This window comes from Pleurodeles waltl, chromosome 4_1 (assembly GCF_031143425.1).
Source record: "Pleurodeles waltl isolate 20211129_DDA chromosome 4_1, aPleWal1.hap1.20221129, whole genome shotgun sequence".
Classification (NCBI taxonomy): Eukaryota; Metazoa; Chordata; class Amphibia; order Caudata; family Salamandridae; genus Pleurodeles; species Pleurodeles waltl.
In genome coordinates, this window is record NC_090442.1 from 729,136,922 (window position 1) to 729,161,855 (window position 24,934).

General features: G+C 45.8%; 1 protein-coding gene across 2 annotated transcripts in view; it reads right to left on the bottom strand.

Moving 5' to 3' along the window:
* CHCHD3 (coiled-coil-helix-coiled-coil-helix domain containing 3) overlaps positions 1-24,934 on the bottom strand; it is an 801,596-nt gene that overhangs the window by 150,986 nt on the left and 625,676 nt on the right. For both annotated transcript variants that reach the window (XM_069229315.1, XM_069229314.1), the window contains one exon: positions 4,024-4,094. In XM_069229315.1, the coding sequence (XP_069085416.1) occupies positions 4,024-4,094 (71 nt within the window). The remainder of the gene's footprint in view (positions 1-4,023; positions 4,095-24,934) is intronic.

Genomic DNA, 24,934 nt, shown 5'->3' on the forward strand with positions numbered 1-24,934 from the left:
ATGGTTATAGTGATCCTCAGCAGATTCAAGAGGTCTGCCATAGTCTGAAGGTGGGAGACGACAGTCAGGGGCAAGCCCACCTTCCACAGCCAATCGTCAAAATAGGGGAAGACTGACACCCCTAATCTCCACAGATGTGCTTCAACCATGGCCATCACTTTGGTGACCACCCGAGGGACGCTGACAAGGCCAAAGTGGAGCACAGTGAATTGAAAGTGCTTATGGCCTACCGTAAACAGCAGGTAATGCTTGTGGGCAGGTAAGTTGGAAAGGTGGAAATATGTGCCCTGCAAGTCTAATGCTACCATCCAGTCTCCTTGATCTAGGGCAGACAAGACCTGAGCAAATGTGAGCATCTTGAATTCTTCCTTTTTGCGGAAGAGATCGAGGGTTCGGAGGTCCATGGTAGGCCAATGACCTTTGTTCTTTTGGGTATCAGAAAATAGCGGGAATAGCAACCACTGCCTACTTTTGATATCGGAGCCCTCTCTATGGCTTCTTTGGCCAAGAAAGCTGTGACTTCCTCGCGGAGCAAGTTTAGGTGATCCTCCGTCAGTCAAACATGTGTTAGAGCTATGGGGAGGGGAGGATTCAAAGGGGAGGGAGTAGCCCCGCTAAATGATTTGCTAGACTTACCTGCTGAATTTATGGACTACCAGTGGTGGAGATGATAGGGGATTCTGTCACCAACCGGACGTCCATGATCTTGTAGGGCAAGATTAGGAGGGCTTGGAGGTTGCAGCTGCTGAGGGGTTGGTGGTTGTAGCAGACCTCTGGCTACCTGACCCTCGGGCTGGTATGCACTGCGCCCATGTGTAGCTTGGGAAGCTTGCTCAGGACGGTGGCCAGCATAGAGTTGATGCAATGGAATGCCACTTCCGTATCCACGAAAGGGGCAAAAGGCAGATTGGAGGACATGGAGCAACTGAGAAGTCCAAGGACTTGACCGTAACCGGCAATTCCTTAACGCACTCCAGTCTGCCTTCTCTCTGAAGAGATGTGTGCCATAGAACGACTTCTCCATGAGATTAGCCTGGACATCCCCAGAAGTTCTCAGCCAGGCGTGGCGTTGAGTTGAAGTACCACCGTCAATTAAACCGCTCTACACAGCGAGTCAGTCGTGTCTAAACCACACTGAATGGTGGACTTGTCTGCATCTCTCCCGTGCTTGATTGTTTGGGCATGAGTGGCCTGGGCCTCCTCCAGGACCTGTGGCAGCACCTGCGCAACCATGTCCTACAATGTGTGGGAGTAGCTGCCCAAAAGGCATGCAGTGGTCACTGACCGCAATGCAAGGCTGGTGGAAGAAAACATCTTCTTTCCTAAACTATCCAGCCTCTTGGATTCCCTGTCTGGGAGAGAGGTAGGGAATGGAACATGGGGGTAGAGGCTTGGACAACCAAGCTCTCGGGGTGGGTTGGGTGAGGAAAGATGGGTTCCTTGGGACGGGGCGATTGCGGCAGGCAATTGGCTTGGACCAGGTACTCAGCAGGAAAGGTTTTCAGTCCACTGGCATCTCCCAGTTTCTCACACCAGTCCACGGATTCATTGCCTTCCAACTGGTATTCTAAAAGGTCCAGTGACCCCTCCCATTCTTCCCCTAGGCTTTGCCCTTCAGAGTAGGGCTCAGGCGACAAACTAGGGCACATTGTTCCTCTCGGAGCCATAATTAGCATCAGTTGACGCTGTTCCGGCTCCGTGTCGAATTTGGGGATGCAAACGGGATGCTGGGAGCATTGGCGTCCTGTTGGCAAAGTGGCACAATCGCCACTGGTCTGAGTCTCTGATAGGATCCACGAGAGCAGAGGCCAGGGCTGCTTGTGCGAAACATGATGGGGCTGTATTTGACCCTGTGGCCCCAAGGGTGCTCCGGAGGGGTCGCCCTCTCGAATAAGCAGTGCATGGCTAAATAAAACTCTTTATTCTGAGCCGGGGTCACTCCGGCTCCCAGAAAAGCAGGGAGGTGCGGCGAAGTCTAACCTGGCAATGGCTCTGCAGAACTGTGCCTCGATTGCTGATGTTACTTTGTTGAGTCGGTTGGAGGATGAGGAGAAGTCAAAGCATGCTTTAACTTCTTGTGCTTCTTATGCCTCTTTCCTGAATGCCCGATGACTTGGAGTGAGAGGAAGAGGTCTTTGGGCTTCTAGAGTAATCCCACGACCTTCCTCTCGATCCGGACCAAGACCTCCTGCGAATCATGCAACGTGGGGTCACCTGCTGGGCCACATTCAGCTTCGGGGACCGTTCATTCAAAGACTTCAGTGTCATGGCCTGGCAGTCCGAGCACGACTTGGACTCGTGGTTGACACCACAAATAGACCAAATTAGTGTCCATAACTGACATGGCAGGGTGACAGAGGCGCGCAGTTTAAAACCTGTCTTCCTTAAAGACATCTTGACAAATTATGTGTGTGTTAAGTTGTGGTGTACGTACAAAGATTTTTGGTGAGCAAGGAAATCAGAGTAGGCGGTGTGCTGTTCAGTTTTAGCTGTGCCTACAGGTGAGAGGATCAGGAAATAGGCTCATACATTGTCCTTTTTTTGCAAAGATGGTATTCGTTGGAGGAACATAACTGCTGACAATGTGCCATTGCAGAATCAGGCATAATAGTAAAAAGAGAAGTTTGAATTGAGAGGTGGTGATGTTTATAGGGAGACAAATGAAAAAGGTAATCAATAATGAATGAAGAGTGTAATTTATATTTAAACATGTTGGCTTTCACCGTTTATCAATAACTGGATATTTTGGTGCAATGTACCATAGTTCAGTACTATAATACTATAATATGGATGTTCAAAAGTTATGTGGAACTAGCTTTCATAATGAATTGTGGATTAAGAAACTAGTGTGTTGATCTACTAAACTATAGGATCAACTAATACATTGGTGATATTTGATGTTGAGTTTATTATAGAATTCTATTATTTAATGTTGCAGAACAATTGGCGACGCTGTGGTTATTTGTGCAAAAACCCCTTATATGAGGAGTAGTGCACAACAAAAGACTATCATTTCTTTTGTCATTGGAAAAAAAGACTGAGAATTTAACTGAGTTCTGAAGTGAGTAAATTTGTTAAAATATTCTCCTATATATAATAAATGAAATTTAATCAAACACTACAATAATGATAAAAATGTGCCATTTTCTGTAGATATTTCAGATAACTAAATCTAAAACTGAAGAAACACTAAGTGGAGCATTTTTATAAAAGGCTATCTTATAGACAGCAAAGAGAAAGAAACTAACACTAAGGTATCTGAATTTCTAATCAACACGCTTTCCTTTGATATTAACCATGATCCCCTCTTTTCTTCCATAAATTAATGAACATATTTCTCTACACATGATGTACATGTAAAGAAATGTCATATTATCATTGAGGTCCACTCTAGAATACTAATTTTGAGGTTATAGTTACAATGTATTGGCTTTACATGATGGCTTGTCTCTGTATAAGAGATGTGTGAACAGCATTAATATCCTAGCTTTATTTCTCGTTTTTCTATTTTTGTTTTGAATTTATATAATTTTCCTTTGTCTGTAATTTGTATAATATGGATATTGAAATGAAATTATCATGATTTTGTATTCAAAGTTCTACATATGTGACCTTGAAATGGCATAATGCAGTAAACATGCATGAGACATGCACAAACTTTTGTCTGACTGTATATAATAAGCTGTGATGTATAATTACTATGTGATTGTTTTATTTTCTGATATACTGTTATTTATATTTACTTTTCTGTATTTATAACAGCATGAAGAAGTGCTTAATGTGCAAAACGTGTGTCGGCTGTTCGGAAACTTTTATATAAGAATAAATGAAGTTGTGAAAAACTCAACATTGGGACATTATTGTTACATATGTATGTATGTGTGTATCTATCGATATATCCCTGAAAGGGATTTGCTTTGAGATATATATAGATATGTATCTCCACACACGCACAACTTATTTATTAAAATACACATACAAAATGCTGACATGTGCCTTGCTTGTTGAAGCATAAATTCTTACTTGAATCTGGCCTCAACTTCATTGGAAGCTTTCAGGTACTGCTCTGTGGTAACTTTGTAGAATTGAGCACTCTGTAATTCAAAACAAAAACATTACAAATTCAATCAAGGAACGTACAAAATCAATAAATGAGCACACAAAAACAACAAATGCGCCTAATGTCTATCACTAATTTTTGAGCAACTGTAGGTTGACACTGTACATTACTCACACGTCTTGTCATCCATACCTGCTTTTGCATCCAAGGAACAGACATTCTCTTTGACATACAGGTTCTCCACACAACAGAAGCATACACATTCTCATTTACAAACTACGCATTCACCAGCAGCCCCATTACTGAGGGATTCACTACAGAAACAAATCACACACAGAATATATGTGGGTGTATACATTTTTCCAGTCATTGCAATAAAAGTATCAGACCAAATCATTGTACTAAGCATGACTGTCATTAACAGACAATCATCTGTAAGTGTAGTGTGTGAAAATCGCTCAAAATGAATTCAGCTGAAAACAAAGGCATCATTAATAACTGTAAATCAGACAGCTGTAAACTACCAAACTGCTGCATTTTGATTGGCTACTAGTTGGTGAATATATAGCGAGGTATTTCATAGCTAGGTCCAGGTAGCCTTACTACAGCATCATATGACTACACCTTCATCCCGTCACAGCTCGCAGAGTTCCAATACAAACTAGAATGATCACCCAGCCCACAAAATGTGCCTGCACTGGGATTTATGCTGTTGGAGAAGACTGTATAATCATTTATACTCTTCTGTATAGCAGGCTGAACACCTACATGAAAATGTTTCCTGCCTCTGTTGCTATAAGCCCCAAAAATAATTGAGTTTCCAAAAACATTCCTTTACATTTGATCGTATCATATATCTTAAGCTCCAAGTCTTGTGTAATCCATGCAAATCTGGGTAGGTTTTGAAATAATTAATTAGATGAAGGTAGTCGTTTATAAGGTACACAGTGTAACATTAATATATTTAAGTGTTTTGAATTCCTTCTATTTAACTCATAATATAAATGATTTTAATCCAATGCATGCTCATGCAGAGACACACCACTGACAAAAGAAAATGGTTAAAAAAAAAGAGAGAGAAAGAACAATTAAATGTCCAAATTGCAACTCCTTTGAAGGGACCCCACTACCCACTGAACACAAATTGATTCATTGATCAGTCAGCAAATAGGTTCTTGCACCTCTAAAAATCTACTGACAAACATTTAAATGGGATTCTACAATCCTATGTCTACACCAAATTATATTTTGTTTTCAAATTAAGAGGGTGGCAAGTGATAAAGATAATATCATTCTATAAATGGCTCAAACTCTGTACCTCGGTTATATTCAACCACCTGGTTTAATTTCTGCATTAACAAGTAAGGCTGGGTCTTGCTTCGGGCGTCAAGATGGCGGTCGCACTCTGAGAGTGCTCTGGACCCCTCCGTCATCCGCCCTCAGAAGCCGCCATCGAGAGGTCTACCATGCTGCCCTGGCCGCCCCTGTGAGCTCCTGGACCTCGGGGAGGCCTCCGGCGCTAGCGCTGGCTCAGTCCGAGCCATGAGAGCTGTGAAGGCTGGATGCGACCGGGTCGGTGGGTCTCCTAAGATGGCGGCCGGGCTGACGGCGCCGGGATGCGCCTCGGCGTTGGAGCCCGCCCGCTGACGGGGCCTCCTCCGGCGCCGGTGCCGTGTGCGGGGCTGGAGTGCCTGGGGCGAGCTGAAACCTGGTGCCCCCGGGGGACGGGAGAGCGACGAAGCCGGCGTTCTCCGTTGGTCCTCGGAGGGCCGGACTATGAGGTGCTGGACCCGTGGGCCCGGCGAGAGGCCCGGAGAGAGTGAGCCCCGGGAGAGGGGCTCCCCTGCCTGACTCGAGTGGATGTGGTCGGGCCCCTGAACAGGGGCTTGCCCGCTAAGAAGACCGCGCGGAGTGTCCTACGGAGGGCGTCTGGACCGGATTCTGCAGTCCGGAGCCCACGGGCCGGCTTGTGATACCCTGCCTATGCGAGGGGAGAGTAGCGAGGACGACGTGGAGGAGGTGAGCTGTGCGGCTACGGGGACGTGACTGTGCGGCACGGCCGCTGATCCTGGGCGACCGGGGTGAAGTGGACGCCCGCGGCCCCCCCTGGTCCGCCCGCGCAGGAGCGCAGTTGCCCCTCACGCCAGAGAGGAGAGGAGGAGGGGAGAAGAGAGATCGGGGCCCCCCTCCCCATAAGTAAGCAGCGTAATGGGAACTCAGTAGGGCGCAGCGGGCCTGAACATTAAGGCTGTGCCCTGCGATTCACAATCCCTAATTTTAAAGAGACTCCCCAAAGGCTTGCCCCTATTCCACAGCCGCAATTTTGATAAAGCACGGCAATAACCTCGGAGATGGGAATTTAATTGCGACGCGCTGGGGCTCGCGGATGGTCATCGAGCCCCACGACTTCCCGTCTTTCCAAAACTGTCTGATAGGAGAAGAAACCGGCCACGGGGTAATCCAGCTACACATGACTGAGTGGAAGCCAACAAATTCAAAGGTCCTTGACATATTTCGCTGGCACACCCTGTTGGGGCCCGACCGCTGTGTCTTCCCTGTAGATGCGCTTAGGGTGCTGAATTTGGACGGAAGAGCTGCATAATTCGATCTGGGTTCTCCATCCCCTCCCTCCGAGATAACATGGGGAAAGACAGAGCAAGTAAACACCCTCCACCCTCTCAACCAAAGATTGATCAATTTGCAACGCCAACAGGTCCGAGAGGGGGCGGAGAGACAGCCGCGGGGGACCCAACACCAGACGGAGTGAATGCCATCCTCCTGGCAATCCAGTCTTCGCAATCAGCTGTAGAGACTAAAATCGGAGAGGTGCGTGAGGAGATGGGCCTTATCAGGCAGGACCTCAGAAATGCGGCAAATCGGATCACTAACGTGGAGGGCAGAGTCTCTTGCAACGAAGACGAACTAGCTGACCTTAGAACCAAGGTGGCCCAGTTACAAACTCGAACAGCAGAATTACATAGCCGGGCAGAAGATGCGGAAAATCGATCGAGACGAAACAACCTACGTTTTGTAGGATTCCCGAAAGGCGCGGAAGAGGATAAAGCCACAGAATTTTTAGAGCAATGGATCAAAAGCTGGATGCCAGACCAATCTCTTTCACCTTGGTTTGCAGTGGAACGTGCGCACAGGGCCCTTGGTCCTCGCCCCCCTCCGGGCGGTCCAAAACGGCCGATGATTGCCCGAATCCTCAACTTTAGAGATCGTGACAATATCCTCAAAGAGGCGAGGCGCTCTGAAAATCTTCAGTGGGACAACTACAAAATCTTAGTATTTCCAGACTATACCCGGGAGGTCCAGGTCCGCCGCCGCTCATATGAGCAAGTGAAACAAAAACTTAGGGCGATGCAGCTTTCATACATGCTCCTTTTTCCTGCGAGACTCAAAGTTATTATGGCAGACAAGGCGTACTTCTTCGATTCCCCGGAAGAGGCATGGGACTGGCTGACTGAGGAGGGCGTCGGGGCTCGGAGGGGCCCGGCGGCGCGAAGAGGGGAGCCCTTCCGGGGGGATCCCCCCCCGCTGGTGGGCCCTGGCGGGGTCGTAAACGTACTAGGTCTCGAAGAGGAAGACGAGGACACTTGGACACTTCTGTGAACGGAGAGGCGGTGGGAGAGGCTGGCCCACAAATGGGAGGGTTGCCCGTTGAGTCTCCGACGGGACAGATACAGGCGCAGGCCGAGGAGGAGGGCCGTCTGAGTCAATCCCCAGCGCTTGGCTGACGTGTTCCATGGAGCCCCGAATGGAGCGCATGGGGAAGTTTGGAGAGTCTGGTCCACCTTGAAGAAACCCGTGATGGGCTACAGCGGGGATACAGGCTCCCCTCAAGTACTGTAAAATATGGCTTGACTTCTAGTGAATAATTGTAAATGATCCGTCTTAATGGAGGGGTCCATCACTCCACTCCTATGGCAGTCCTTATGGCTGTCTTGTTTTGGTTGACGGTTAGGGCGACAGATGCTTCCTGGGTGGGAGTATGGGGTGGGGGGCGGTTTTGGGGGAGGAAGGTTAAGTTAGGGTTAGATAGATGTATTTTGAGTATTGCGTTATTAAGTTTTAATTGGTCATTCCTTAGCCCACTGACTGGCATCCAAAGCTGTAAGACTCCTACGCAACCCACGTCTGGTCCACATTGACACAAATCATTTCTTGGAATGTGAACGGGCTGCTAGATAAGATCAAGAGATCTGCAGTGATTAACACTCTCCGTAGATATTCCCCATTGGTAGCCCTATTGCAGGAAACACACCTCATGGGAACTAAATGCCCTATGTTGGCCCGAGGGGGATTTGATAGGGTCTATCACGCAGGCTTCTCTAGGGGATCAAGAGGGGTAGGTATCCTGCTTCATCGCTCACTGCCCATGGTGGTAACATCTACGAGATCCGATCCACAAGGCAGATTCATAGTAGTCTCAGGACTACTTCGTGGCGTGACATTGAATCTTGTATGCGTATATGCCCCCCCAGCGGGATTTGACACCTTCTTATGTTCACTTCGACATGTGGTGGCGGGACTCCCCCAAGGAATCACAATAGTAGGAGGAGACTTTAATGCGGTTCTAGACCCTAGATTAGATGTGTCAGGAGATGTCACAGCGGGCAGGTCGGCCCGAGCCACAGGCCTTAAGAGTTGGGCAGACAGCCTAGGCCTATGTGAAGTGTGGAGAACTTGGCACCCTATGGAGCGTCAATATACGCACACGTCTGCTGCCCATCAGACACTCTAGAATTGATCTAATATTTATGCCGGCCATGGACTTCTCCGGTGTCACGGGAGCAGAGATACTGTCCCGTGGGGTGTCGGATCACGCACCGGTGCGAGTCCGACTGGGCGGAGTAGACCTCACCAGGCGCCCGGTATGGCGCCTAAATGCTTGGCTCTTGCAAGATGAAGATTGTGTCCTCGAGATTAGAGATCGTCTCACGCAGTACTTTGAACTGAATGTGGGAACAGTCCAGTCGTCAGGCACGCTATGGGCTGCCTACAAGGCTACCTTGAGAGGGCAGGCTAAGTGCCTCTTGCGAGCACGTGAGCGCATTCGTGAGTCACGTGTGTCCGAGTTAGAAGCGGTAGCGTTAAAACTGGAACGCCAGCAAGCAGTCTTATCCGAAATCCCCACATTGAGGCAGCTCACCAGGGTCCGAGAGGAAATTAAACACCTAACACTTGAGTCAGCGAAGCATATGTGGAGGGCATCGTCCGCCGAATTTATGGCTGGGGGGACAAAAATGGGAAGCTCTTACACTGGTTGGCCACTCGACCCTTAGCTAACAGAATCATTCCCGAAATTAGAGATAACACAGGTACCCTTCACAAGACACCCATCGAGATTGCACATAGTTTTGCTTCCTATTATGCATGCCTATACGCAGAACACCCCAGGCCTACGGTTGAAAAAGCTTCCCCCCTCCTGAACGACATAACACTCGCCAGAGTGTCTCAGGCGACTAGGGACAGGCTGGACGAAGCACTTGACCTAGCGGAAGTAACGAGTGCGATTGCCAGTCTGGCTTCAAGCAAGACACCAGGTCCGGATGGGTTTCCTGCGGAACTGTACAAGAAATGTAGTGACATTCTGGCCCCACACTTACTTGAGATGTATAGAGAAGCCGAGCAGAAAGGTCACTTCCCCTCAGGGATTGACCTTGCTACAATAGTAGTAATCCCGAAGACCCAGCCCCCATCGCCAAATTGCTCGGCTTATCGGCCTATCTCCCTCCTCAACACTGAGATCAAGGTGCTAGCCTTGATCCTTGCCAATAGATTAAAAGAGGCAATGCCCGTCTTGGTGCACCCTGACCAATGCGGCTTCATGCCTACGCGGAGCACCAGGCACTGTATTAGGCGTCTACATTTAGCCTTAGCACACCGTAAAATCCTGTCACACACCCCTCTAGCGCTGCTCCTACTTGATTTCGAGAAGGCCTTTGATACAGTGGATTGGTCCTATCTTGAACAAGTACTTATTAAAAACGGCCTTGGACCCAAGTTCCGAGGTCTTGTGGGACTGCTCTACTCTAATCCGACGGCTCAGGTCCAAGTAAACGGAGTGGTCTCAGGGGTGTTCCCGATCGGGCGTGGTACCAGACAAGGATGTCCACTATCCCCCTTACTCTTTGCATTAATAATAGAACCCCTGGCGAAGTTATTTCGAGAGGATCCTCTGATGGAAGGCTGGTCTTGGCCAGTGTGTCCAGAAGACCGTGTGGCACTTTATGCGGACGATGTCCTATTATACATAGCCAATCCGGCCAGGAGCGGTCCCCGTATCATGCAAATTCTGGATGTCTTCTCGGAGGCATCGGGTCTCGCCCTAAACCCCCAAAAATCCCTGTTGGTTCCGCTCCATCAATCTAGAGATTGTATGGACTGGCAACAAAGTATTCCAGTGCGAAGAAATAGCTTCAAATACCTGGGGGTGCATGTCGCAATGCTCCCTGAATTAGCATGGGAGCTCAATGTCACACCTTTAACCAGAAGAATCAAAGACGATCTTCAACGTTGGAAGGACCTTCCTCTTAATTTGCTGGGAAGAATCGCACTCTATAAGATGATGGCCCTTCCCAGACTTCTCTACCTCCTTCAAAACTATCCTAACCCTATCCCCATGAAATAGTTTAGAGACATGGACTCGCTAGCACGCCAATTTCTATGGAGTGGTACCCGTCCCCGGCTAGCGCTTAAAACCTGTCAGAGAGATGTTAATGAAGGGGGCTTGGGAATGTCTAATGTCCATTACTACCACCTGGCGACGCAACTACTAGTGATCAACGACTGGTTGGGGGGGGGGGTTGGACAGATCCGGCGTACCGTCTGGAACTCCAGACATTGACCTACCCCAAGATCTTTGACGCCCTATATGGTGGTAAGATCACTCGTGAGACCCCTGGGGTGACAGGGGTGGTGCTGCAGGGATGGCGGACGGCTCAAAAGATCTCGGGATGGTGGGGACGCCTTACTCAGCAGACCCCACTGTGGCAGGGGACCTGCTTGGGCGAAGTTGTGGGTCTTGAGGGATTCCAGAAATGGGATATTATAGGCATCTCTACTCTGGGTGATGTATGGGAGGGCACGAGCATGCGTTCCTTTGAGGATCTTCAAGAAATCTTTGCACTAAATAAGACACAGTTCCACAAGTACCTCCAAGTACGACATGCCCTTCTGACGCAGGTCCAGCCAGGGAATAGCATACCCGTAAGCAGTCCTATGGAGAGGAGGGCTCTGATGGGGAATCTGGGCAGGGGAGGTGTCTCCCAGGTGTATCGCACATTAATCTCTACTACGGCCTGCTCCCTGGAGGAACTTCGTCAGAAATGGGAGGGATGGGTGGGCCCTCTTGAAGAGGAGGACTGGACTGAAGCTTTGGCAGCTCCCCGCTCCCTGACTATGACGACACGTCTCCGACTAGTACAGACATATTATCTTCATACTGCTTACCTTGCACCCTCCAGATTGCACAGAGCAGGACTCTGGCCTACGGCTGATTGTCCCCGCTGTATGAGCCCTAAAGCTGATTTTTTCAATATGGTGTGGTCATGCTCGGTTATCAGTACATATTGGAAGATGATCTCGCGTGAGGTCTCGTTGATTCTGCAAGTTGACGTGGCGCTGACACCATTGACATCCCTATTAGGGGTTATGGGAGAATCGGGACTACGTAGAGCAGAACGTACCTGGCTGGGGGTGGCATGCCTAGTGGCCAAAAGAGACATCGTGGCGGACTGGAAAGCCACTATGGCTCCGGCCCTGACCAAATGGAGGAGGGGAATGGACTGGTGTGCCCAATGTGAAAAGCTCGTATATGAGGTTAGAGGGTGTCCGAGTAAGTATAACAAGATCTGGGGGAAGTGGGACGGAATGACATTTTAACCCCCTGGGATGCGGACCGACACAGTGGAAAGAAGAACCCTTACACACTCCACCAACTCCTTTGGAGGGAAATGAGACACATACGTGGCACGTTGGTATTGACATGTACCGTCTATCTACTCAAGGTGCTGTCTGGGGCTTTGGAGCTGACCACTGTTTGGTGCCCCTTGGCGCCTTGTTACTTTATTTTTAGTATATAATTGTATTGTTTGTTTTGTATTACTTTATTTTATTGCAAAATCAATAAAAATTCGTTATAAAAAAAAAAACAAGTAAGGCTGATTTACTGCAGCCTGCTACATGGGCAAGCTCTAAATTAAACAGCTCTTTTTAAGCAATAAAGCATCCAACTTGTCATGAATATAACATGCTGGCACTATTTGTTCATTAGAACTCTAGTGAAGCTACAGTAGAACACTTGAGGATTAACTGACAGCCTGCTGCTAGAAGTATGTTTTTGTCAGCATGGCAGACTCTTTTTCTAACCGGGATGGAAGAGAAATTTGAGAATTTATACAAAATGTGTCATCATTTTAGCGCTCTAGAGCGCCAACGATAATTTCAAAGCCCACATGAAACCCACCATTTTCTTCATTTGTTCCAGTCTCCTCCATAGGAAATTATTAAAATTTTTCAGATCCTATTCCAGCAACAAAGCACACAGGAGTCCCTCACGTTATTATGAATAAAGAATGTTAGCACTCTAGTTCATTAGAACTCTGCAATGAAGCTGCTGGATAACAGTGAGGAACTGACGGTCTCCTACTGCTGTTGGAAGTACATGTTTTACTAACCATACAAGACTTTTTTTCTTTAAAGGTGTACTTATTTTAGCTTTGGAAGCACTAACCATACTGTGTATGAGAAGATCATCACAAATATAACTTTATCGCAAACAAGATTCAGTAAATTCCAGCAAAAAGTCAGCATTTTTTTTTACACTGCAAAACTGCCTCAAAAATCACAATTCTTTAAATTAGTACGGACCCAACAACAAAATGACTGATATTGTGACTGCAATCTGTTATCATTCTTTATGTCTTTTTCGTGACTCTCAAAATCAGACTTTTGCTACAATGCATTTCAATAGAACGATGGTGGATTCTTATTACCAAAAAAAAAAGAAAACATCAGTTGGGCTTCCTGTAAACGTCTACCTAAACAGACCCTTGAAAACACCATTTAAGAAACAATTTTGTGCATTTCACTCCAGACTTAAGGGTCTGATTTACAATACCTAGATTATCCAAGGTGGTGTAAATCCCAGATAGTTTCTGACCACAATGGAGTAGGAACCAAGGCAAATTCCATCACAGTAAATAACTACCCGTGAGTGCTTTCACCTTGCATGATATTGCTTAAATTATTTATATTCACACCACAACACTGGCATTTTGGCATAACCCAAAAATAATCTACTTTTCTGTTGTTGCTCACTGTTCTCTTTCCCTGATACTGATCTTCAGTGATATTCCTGTCTAGGTAGTTATAATGAGGCGAGGTGCTCGTTTCCATACGACAATACTGCCATAAAATGATACCTAGTCATACTTAACTGATATTGCCTGCAAATGGCCTTCCTACTTTTTAAATATAATTTATCAAAAGCAGATTTGCATCTCCATTCTAATTCACATGTGCTAACTAGTGTGCTCTAAATACACTGTTCACAGAAAAACATCACCAAGAAAACCACAACTTAATTGCTGACTCTAGACTACACCATGTATAGCTGAAGCAAATATATTTACTTGACATCATTAATAGAGCAACATTCTACTGTGCTGTTAGAGAGCTACTGGTTGTACAGGATGGTAGGAGGTTTGACTTTCACAACAGCATCTGAGTGATGCTTGAGTCTCTGCTATCACCTGATGGAGTGATTGAAAGGAGTGACTGAAATGTCAGAGGACACATTGGTGTTGGTGATAGCTTGCTACTCAAGAGATTTTTGAGAGGTATGCTGGTGGGATTAGGAGTTTATATATCACCCTGGTGCCACGCTCGTGCTGCCCACACACGTCACACTCACTCGTATGCACCCCACACACACTAAGGGAGCTAAGGGACATAGATGCCAATTGAGTCACTAGGAATCTTTACTTTTTGGAATTCAGCCTGCTACAGTGAGATAGCTCCAGCGAGCCAGTGAAGCTGTCCTGGAGGAGCACTCTTAAACGTACACTGCTGCCTTCTAGGCAAGCACATGATTCTCCCTTCATGGACCCCCCATGCTCTTTGAGACTCCAAAGACCTCTTAACTTTTACTGTGCCATCACCGCCGTATTTCCAGGGGCTTCCAGCACTGCTGCTGCTACTCCCGCCACTGTACTCCCACTGTACCCCACCTGCTTGCAGGCCGTCACAGGTGTGCAGCAGGGCAAGCAGGGCGGTGGTCGCAGGTGCCAAGCCACTCGCAGCTTTTTGGCTGCAACCCGCATACAAATTACTAAGCTAAAAAGACGCCAGCAAGCAAGCGAACAAGCTATGGTACGTCAGCAACAAGTGGTGAGTCTTTGCTAACCTTAGCTACTGTTGGCCCAGCAGTTTGTTGCACTTCCTAAACGTCCTGTGGTCCTGGTTTGTGTGGGTAGAGGCAGCCGCTCTAGTAAGTACAGCAGGAGGAGGTAAGCGGATAACAGCTGCTGTTGCTTTTGCTGCTGCAGTGCTGTTGCTGCTGTGATTGTGACCGCGACTGTGGATGTTGCTGTTGCTGCTGTTAAAACTTCTGGAAACTCTTGGATTCTCACATTATTGCTGTGTTGCTACATCGACTCATTTCCTGACTTGTTTGGTTGGCCCCTGGCTCCACCACTCCAGCTCTTTCTCTCACCCACCTTCCTAGCCCTATTCTGGTACCACTCCCTCCGACCCTTACTGCGACCACATGGGGAAACAGAAGTGTGCTGGTGGTCTCCATCCTGCCACACCCCCGCCAAATATACATCTATAGACCGGATGCTGCAGGGGGCAATTGGGGTGGTGTCCACTGAAATTGAGCTTGCAGAGAGGAGACCCTCCTCCGGTGTAGGGTGCAACACAGCAACAACTGTCCACCTTATTTGAACAAACTGCTGTAACTGCTGCTGACGACCCCCATAAGGAGGTGTCTTACGGGGTAGATGGGATCATTCATCCATCGTTAAAGCCATCATTAGATGCCTTAAATTATGCCTCCTCCCCCCCCCCCCCCCCCCCTCAGAAGTTTCTATGGTTTGAATGGAAAAAAACGCAGAGCGCTGCCCGGGGTAAACAGAGCAACGTCGTGCTCACGCACCTCTGTCCCTGCCATTCATGCCACTTCCATCCCCGTCCAGCCATTGTGTGTAACTGTTAGGGTTTGCGACTCTTGCCTAGCTGGGCAGCCCAAATGGTGGCAGAAATAGTGGAAAAAGTTAAGGCTACCTTGCGTCAGGAACTTTCGCCTATATTGGTACACCTTGCTACCACTGAGCAAAACCACAAAGCCGCCTGGAAGCCCCAGCTGCAACCCCAACAGGGGGGGGGGGGGGAACTGGGGGGCCTCCAGTCATCAACTTGCCATCAGCATCTTGCTCATACGTGGTAATTGTATCTGGAGCACCCAAACTGCGAACAGGCCAGAGGGAGACACATGAGGAACAGGCCAAAAACTGCAGAAAAAAATGTGAAAAACAAGAACTTCCCAATCACAATGGCACATAACATTTGCTTAACACGTAGGGTCGGTTGGACTGGGCAGGGCGGGCTGACCATTCAGGAGACTGCATTATTAATATTCTTAAAGACCCGAATCTGGTTCAAAGGTTATCATCATTTGATGTCTCACACAGACAGGTGGGTGAGACAAACATTATCCTCTTACCCCTGGGTTATTTCTATAAAGCAGTGCCTACCTAATATGGGATTTCCCTAGGCTGTCACCTCTGCCCCCGCTGACTACCAAGGTTTCCCCCCCGGCCAGTACTGTTCTGACAGGATTTCCGACATTCCAGTTTCAAATTGTTTTGATGCCTTGGATAGAGTTGATTGACTCACCGATGGAGTGGGTCCTCAGAGCCATAGCTTCTCAGAGGGGAGAGTAGATGTCTTTCTTGAGGCTGGGTCCCTCCAACTGGGCGGTGGGAATAGGGCTACTATTAATCCTTTGATTATCAAATCCTGTTCAGACCAAAGTAACAATCATGTTGTGTCCCATGCCAGGCCTCTAGTTGCCCCTTCTGCTGAATCCACCTCAGATTCTCCATCTGACATCTACAAGACTGCAGTATTTTGCCATCTGGGTCTTCTGGCTAGCAAGAAGGGTGATAATTCTAACGTACCTTTACCCCTGATGACCTTCGTTTTGATAGCCTTAAACAAAACCGGCAGCATTCCTAACAGTCTAAGCCCGCCTACTTCTGCAGGCACAAGCTCTTATAGTGGCCTGGTGGGAATCTGGCTCCTGAGCTGAACTATAGCAGGGATAAACCCAAGCTGATGGACGCGGATTGGGGACGCTTCCTGAAGGGATTTCAAATTCGTATGTTCCAAGAAACTCTTTAAATAAGGTTATTCCACATATAGTATTGATGCTCTACCCTCTATGGCAGGCAGACCGTCGGGTGGCCAGCTCATATGGATTAAAACTTTATTAGACTGTTCGATTAAGGTTCATTGAGATTGATTCCCTGACTTTCTTGCACTCCAGCTGTCTCCAAAGCAGGGCACTCGTTACTTTCTGGTGAATGTGTACAATAGGTCTTCCCCTTTTAACAAGCTGTCACAAACCACGAAAATCCTCAACACTGTCTTAGAAGACCATGGTATAGGTATCCACATGGTTATCACAGGTGAGTAACTGCTGCTTTGAGCTCTACCCAGCCACTTTTAGATGTATTTTGACAAGAGGATGAATGTTGGGGGTGTCCCTTCATATTCTTCAGCTACAAAGAGTCCCAAAATGAGTACATCTGTCATCCAGATCGTAGATACAACCACAGCCTGCTTGATTACATTGGCAAACCAACATTCAAGAGGGGTAGTTACTCTATTAATATTGACTATGTAGTACTTGACCTTACGATCTGGCATGAGGTGGTAGATATGGAGATAACTGACGATTCGGAAAGTGACCATTTTCCCCTTGCCCTCACACTTAAATGGGATCCATCTTAAGGACAAATCCTGTCTGGAGTCAATATCCCCAATCCCCTGGCCCTGAGCAATAATACAAATAAGGTAAAATGGGTGGACACTACTAGTAATGAGGCTGCGCTGGAGGAGATCCATGGTATTTATAGCACACTAACAAATTGTAGAGATCCGGATAGCAACCCCCCTCTAGGTATTGTCCATGCATGATTCATTATTGGGGAAACTGAAATTATTTTTCGAGAGGAAGATCTTACCTTGAAAACCGGCTCCCAGATCCCAAGTGGTTTGACAAAAAATGCAGAATGGTCAAAATAGCCCAAATAGAAGCTTTAAAAAGCAATAAGAGACTAGACATCTTAAATGCTACACTGGACTATGCCCAAGTAATCAAATCTAGCAAGTCCTTTTGGGAAGCGAAGGTCTGGGAGGATCTGTTCAAAGCAGCAAAAGGGGGTGGGGGACGCTAGATTATTTTGGCATCTGGTTTCCTGCAGTGGTTGCAACTAACACGCCTTCCATGAATGCCACATCTCGGAGACAGTGTGGGTGGAGCACTTTACGGCCCTCTATGCAGCACTTCCTTCCTAAATACCTCCAATCAACCCCACCATTCAGCCCTCTAGAAGGGCCAAAAGGAAGGAGACAGTGTTCTTTCTATTGAAGAATCCTTTGAAGCATTAAAGGAGCAGAAAATGGGGAAAGCTCCTGGGATTGATGGAATCCCTTCGGATATGTTTTGTAAAGAAACCCCAGGTCTGGGCTCCCTACAATAATATTTTGATCAATACTTTTGCAGTGGGTGACCACCATCCCCAATTCATGGAAAGGGGCGGAAATAATACCCATTGTCAAAAAGGGCTCTAAACAAGAACTGGGCAATTATTACCCTATATCTTTGATTGATAATATCCAAATAATATACAGTAAATAACTTTTGGGGAAACTTTGGGAATGGATTATGCCCAATAAGGCCTTATGCCTTCTTAAACCCAGCCTCATTTCTAAAACTAGTACTGTGGACCTGATTTTTCGTTTTTTTCACTTAAAATGTAAAGTTGTCGATTTGGAAAGGGGTGAGCTTTTTGTTGCCTTTGTCGATCTCCGTGCGGCATTTGATCTTGTCCCAAGGGTCAAATCTTTGGGCTGTCCTCACGAAAATTGTGGTTTCATCAGGGATATTGATGCTGATTCAGGATTTGTACATTGATAACGTTGCCTGAATCAGATGGGGCCCATACAGGGGAAACCACAGAGAATTTTCCTATAGGGCACGGTGCCCAGCAACTGTGCATCCTTGCCCCAACATTATTTTTATTATATATTAATGAATGTAAATCCTATTTAATGAGCTGTGTGAACGAGAACCCAACATTGCTGGATCCAAAATGTCATGCCTGCTAGTCACAGACGAAACACATTGGGAAAGGATATGGGCTACTGAGCAACTTGAGCCTTACAGAGACTGTCTTGCTGGCCCCTAGGCATGAGTGGATAGAACATGTTAAATCATGGTTGGTTAAGTTTGGTCTGCTTGAATTCTGGCTCTAACCAACACCAATGACCAGCAGTTCTAGGGGTCTATTACTGGAACATTGGCTCCAAAGTTTCTGCTGTTTCCGCGGGTAGCCTAACAGACCAATATCTAGCTTTAAAATGTGGGTCAAGGTATTTAAATTCAGACTTGGGATTTTACCAACTGCGAATTTTACTTCCTCTTAGAGGAGAAATGTAAATCTCTTCAATTTCTGCCCCATGGGCTTCCAGGCAGTGGAAAACGACAAGCACCTGTTTTTTGTGGTGCGTATGCCAAACTGTGTGCTTGTTGAATTAGCTCTCTGTGCCTTCTTCTTGGGCCTGACAACAGGCATATTACCTTGAGAATGTGTGAGGTAGATACGAGGACTTGTGTTGTTTATTCAGTTGCCAGTGAGTTAACTTCTATACGCATCTCAGAAAAAGAAACATCAAAATCCCAATGCACCAGGCACTTTAAGCTCAATTGGGCTTTAGGCCCCTTTAGTGGTTTTAAATATTTTTTTTCTTGTGTCCAAGAACACTTGTAGATAATTTAGAAATTCTAATGCTAACAGTGTGTATTGCACAAGACATGTTTTCATCTACTTATGTTTTTATATTATGTTCTATTTTTCATGGTTTGACGTGTACTCTTTATGTTTTTTTTAAACCGGAATAAAGTTGATGATGACCTGAAAAAATGTTTTCATGGGGTCTATTGAGTATGGTCACTGCCAAGGAGTAGAAAAGGTCAGAAGCAATAGTTGTGTCACCGGTCTTCTAGGGTCATTTTATAAAATGCAGTCCAAAGTGTTTCCATTGGTATCATTCAGGAAAAAACAGATCCATTGAGTGAGGCTGATGCCTGTTTGTTTTAGATGCTGTAGTCATGAGGGAACAAAACGTTAAGCATGGAGAGATGTTTACCAAGAATCGTCTTTCTGTAATGCAACAACGTTAAGATTGTATATGGGGATGACGTTTGAAATGCCTACAGCATGCAGCACTGCAGAGTGAGCACTGCTCAGCATGCCGTGTTTTATGTTCTGCCTAGGCCTGCTGTGTCGTGGAGAGGGACACATCTGTATAGCGGAAGGGGTGGGTGTAGATGGGCGTGGGGGTTGTTTGTGAAATCTCGGACGGTATAAAGCTGTATTGAATGCTGATTAGCAGACATTGCCCTTAGGCCCTAAAACGTCTAGATTGTAAGTAGCTTTGCCTCATCCGCCCTTTACTCAGGATGCTCAGTCGGCAGTAAAGTCTGACAACCCACTGTTCTTTTGTACGGTCTTAAGTCGGAAGGGTGCTGGGGCGTTCTAACTGACTGGCATGGGTGCTGTGTGGAAGGTCACAGGACCTTTTAAAGTTATCTCCTCTGTCCGGAGATAGGGTGGGTATTTTCTTTGATTTTAAACATTAAAAAGGCATTTCAATATTGCCTGTGTTGTTGATTAAGCACAAAGCCGCCATGTTTGGTTTTCAATGAAATTCTAGACACAACACCCCACGGTGTTACCCTAGTTTGAGCCAGAAGGTAGAAAAAGTTTCAGAGGAACAGAACATTTTTATTTTTCTCTCCCATACGGGATTAGCCTGCACGCTTGCATTCACTAGTTTACAGACTGGCTGGTCAGAAGTCAGCATGTCCAGATTACCAACGGCCATGGCGACAGCCAACCAGCTGTGGAAAATAAATAGTATAATGCCGAAACTGCTCAATCTAAAACCAGTCAAATCAAGGCTGAAAAAGTCGGAGTGTACTACAAACCTAAATCACATTTGTTGTATCAAAGATGATTTCATGCCAGTATTGATCAGTTCTTCAGTAAAACTTTCTACATTTCTCAGGAAAATTATGGACGTGGTTTGGTTGAAACTGTCAGCATGCACACTATTTTGTCTACTCTACAACCACTTTTTCGTGATGTTCCACTGACTTCTTGACTGATAGCAACACAACTGTAGGTTCTCCTCTGGACATTTGCTCCGTGACCCAGTTTAAGTGCCTAGTTTCCCTTCCAACTGATTGGCATCAACAAACTATCAGTTCTTTTTAACCAGACATTTTCTCATTAGGCACAGTGCCATCCCAAAGTAAGATGGCTACAGTGCTCTTTGCCTTGATGCCCCCCCCTCCACAGTTCAGCACATGATTGTTCATAGTTAGGTTCCTGCTACACAAATCCCTATGCATCCGTACACACATATGCTGCTGAAGAAGCTATATAAAGATCGTTATCTAATCAAATACCGTTTTGCCCATCTACCTTCCAATCTGTGCTCCTGCAACAGCAACACAGCAACATTTGAATAAAATTAATAATCTGCTTGATGACGGCTACACTGGATTGTACCCTCTGAGGAGTACAGAAATGGATAAAACAACCATTCTTGATGAGCTGTGTTGGAATGTGGATGGCAATGGCGTTTCAGCACATCTTGTTTGTTTATCTGTGTGATGTCTGACACTGCTAACATTTATACCTTGATCAAAAAGATTTTCTGCTGTTTGAACTAGGTGAATACTTCTTCACTGGATCAGGCTTTTTTTTTTAGCTCGACCAACAACAAAAACAGTCTCTCACCCTTACTGTTCCTTCAATTTACAAAATGCCTTTTGGGGTTCAATTAGATTCTTCACTTTCCCCACATTTTATTTACCGATTGACAGAGTTCTTAGGATCTCCTGACTTACATTTCTTAAACTACACTGGCAGTGTCCAAATTGTGGGAAAAATCTGTCAGCGGTGTCCTATTTATTATTGTCCTTTTTCATTTATGTCCTAGTGGTGGACTAAGGTATGACTGGACACGGTCTCCAACTAAACAGAAAACAAAAGTGGATTCTGATCGCTTAAGCTGCACTACCATTGTGGACTTCAGAAATGGGGCCATCTCAACCAGGTACTGTGCCCTAACAGGTTGGAACCCTTTGTAACCTGGGTATCATTATGGACTCATTGTTACAAAAAACGCTAAGTGTGTTCAGGTAGGGTACTAACGCTTGTACCTTTTAAATACAAAATTACTGGCCTGACCTCTCAGGAGGGGCGGCACCACCGCGCTTATTACTCAGTTTTACCCGAAAGTCAGATGTATGTTGGAAAGGGGTTCTGGCTTTGAACCAAATAACATTTGTTGTAAATACTACTGTCACATTCATTGGGATTCGCTTCAACGTATACATACAGGGAGTGCAGAATGATTAGGCAAATGAGTATTTTGACCACATCATCCTCTTTATGCATGTTGTCTCACTCCAAGCTGTATAGGCTCGAAAGCCTACTATCAATTAAGCATATTAGGTGATGTGCATCTCTGTAATGAGAAGGGGTGTGGTCTAATGACATCAACACCCTATATCAGGTGTGCATAATTATTAGGCAACTTCCTTTCCTTTGGCAAAATGGGTCAAAAGAAGGACTTGACAGGCTCAGAAAAGTCAAAAATAGTGAGATATCTTGCAGAGGGATGCAGCACTCTTAAAATTGCAAAGCTTCTGAAGCGTGATCATCGAACAATCAAGCGTTTCATTCAAAATAGTCAACAGGGTCGCAAGAAGCGTGTGGAAAAACCAAGGCGCAAAATAACTGCCCATGAACTGAGAAAAGTCAAGCGTGCAGCTGCCACGATGCCACTTGCCACCAGTTTGGCCATATTTCAGAGCTGCAACATCACTGGAGTGCCCAAAAGCACAAGGTGTGCAATACTCAGAGACATGGCCAAGGTAAGAAAGGCTGAAAGACGACCACCACTGAACAAGACACACAAGCTGAAACGTCAAGACTGGGCCAAGAAATATCTCAAGACTGATTTTTCTAAGGTTTTATGGACTGATGAAATGAGAGTGAGTCTTGATGGGCCAGATGGATGGGCCCGTGGCTGGATTGGTAAAGGGCAGAGAGCTCCAGTCCGACTCAGACGCCAGCAAGGTGGAGGTGGAGTACTGGTTTGGGCTGGTATCATCAAAGATGAGCTTGTGGGGCCTTTTCGGGTTGAGGATGGAGTCAAGCTCAACTCCCAGTCCTACTGCCAGTTCCTGGAAGACACCTTCTTCAAGCAGTGGTACAGGAAGAGGTCTGCATCCTTCAAGAAAAACATGATTTTCATGCAGGACAATGCTCCATCACACGCGTCCAAGTACTCCACAGCGTGGCTGGCAAGAAAGGGTATAAAAGAAGGATATCTAATGACATGGCCTCCTTGTTCACCTGATCTGAACCCCATTGAGAACCTGTGGTCCATCATCAAATGTGAGATGTACAAGGAGGGAAAACAGTACACCTCTCTGAACAGTGTCTGGGAGGCTGTTGTTGCTGCTGCACGCAATGTTGATGGTGAACAGATCAAAACACTGACAGAATCCATGGATGGCAGGCTTTTGAGTGTCCTTGCAAAGAAAGGTGGCTATATTGGTCACTGATTTGTTTTTGTTTTGTTTTTGAATGTCAGAAATGTATATTTGTGAATGTTGAGATGTTATATTGGTTTCACTGGTAATAATAAATAATTGAAATGGGTATATATTTGTTTTTTGTTAAGTTGTCTAATAATTATGCACACCTGATATAGGGTGTTGATGTCATTAGACCACACCCCTTGTCATTACAGAGATGCACATCACCTAATATGCTTAATTGGTAGTAGGCTTTCAAGCCTATACAGCTTGGAGTAAAACAACATGCATAAAGAGGATGATGTGGTCAAAATACTAATTTGCCTAATAATTCTGCACTCCCTGTATCTTTGTGCAGGCATTATTAAAACTTTATAAGCAATCAATTAAAAGAAGGGTCGTAAAAGTCACCAGTTCTTGAAATGGTTAGGGCACATATGCAAACTAAAGCAGGGAGATCTTAATATTCCACCTGGCTCTTGCATTACCAACACCTCTCAAAACATTTTCAACGCACTGATATAGATACTTAAGATACAAGTTCATCAACGTTCTGAATTACCTTCATAAGACAGTTCATAATAAATAACCTGTCAGACACTTACCGAAAAGCTTTGGGTAATAAAAGTATCACACACATGGCTGCAGGTAGCTCATCTTTCGAAAATAATTGCAGCTCGGTGCACAAATAAAACTATAATCATTTCACACTACTGCCCCCATCAAGCTACTGCTGAAGATAAGGCAGACCCAATCAGGCGTGAGGGCTTCCAAAGAGATCAATAGGCACGTGATTAGCCAGCACAGTGCAAGAGTGGACAGGTCACCATTTGAGATGATTAATGGCACTCCATCAAGTGATGGCCGAGCCATGCTAACATTTGCAATAATCTCATTTGGACTGTGATTCATCTTTCTTTTGTCCAATCAATAAAGATGAACACAACAGTTGTAAAGATCAATAGTCATTTTTTATCATTTTCAGGCACGGGCGATGCACTTTTGACAAAAAGACAATATTCTTAGTGTAATCATTTCAAATTTAATTGCACTCTTAGTTATCAACCAACGTGCAGCTCTGGTTATATATAGAATTTGTGTCCAAATATATCGGCTCAGGGTTGTGTGATGGGACAGGAGGCCAAGAAGAGAAGTGTTGCATTGAATGAAGCAAGAGCTGTGACAACGGTGCAGTGATCTGTCAGACATAGTTGTGTGACCATGCTGAAGAACATATTCTTGGGAAACTGAGGAGATGGGGCTGGCATGCTCTTTGGGTTGCCTATGGATGTTCAGGAGAGGAAGTGGAGAACCTTTATGGATTTCCAGGAGAAAGGTTAGGAACACAGAGTGATGGATGAATGATAGGGTGTTTATCTAAAGCCAGATATCAAACCAACAGTATTCCAAATTCTAAGACTCATTCATGACAATATATTTCAAATGTATAAAAAAAACGCTGGGATTTGGTAATCTGTTTACGATTCTAGTAAGGCAATAGCAGTCTTTTGCTTCTTACTAGGTTAAGGGCCCAGAAGGCCACACGGTTCCAAAGAAAAGAGATAAAACCAATTAATAAAAATGCCATACAGGGTTCTTCCCTAAAGATGTACGGACAGAGGAACGTCACTGGGGTTCTATCTAGAAGACAATGCATCCTTTGGCATGACTGTGCCTTCATCAGCTTCTGTTTATCTTCTCTCAACCTATTACTTAATCCCAGCTGACCACTGGGCAGAGATCCACCACAGCACAAATACAAGAAGTCCATATAGAAATTAAAAAAAGCCTAGGCAAAGTGAGGAAGCATTCAGAACTGCTTATCAAGAGGAATGATAACCGACATGCATTCATCAGTGGGAACTTTATCAAGGGTGCTGGGGCATTCAAGGGTTAATGGGTTCTGCATTTGAATAGGACTTGGTTATAACCGTTGTCCCAAGACGTAAACCTACAAA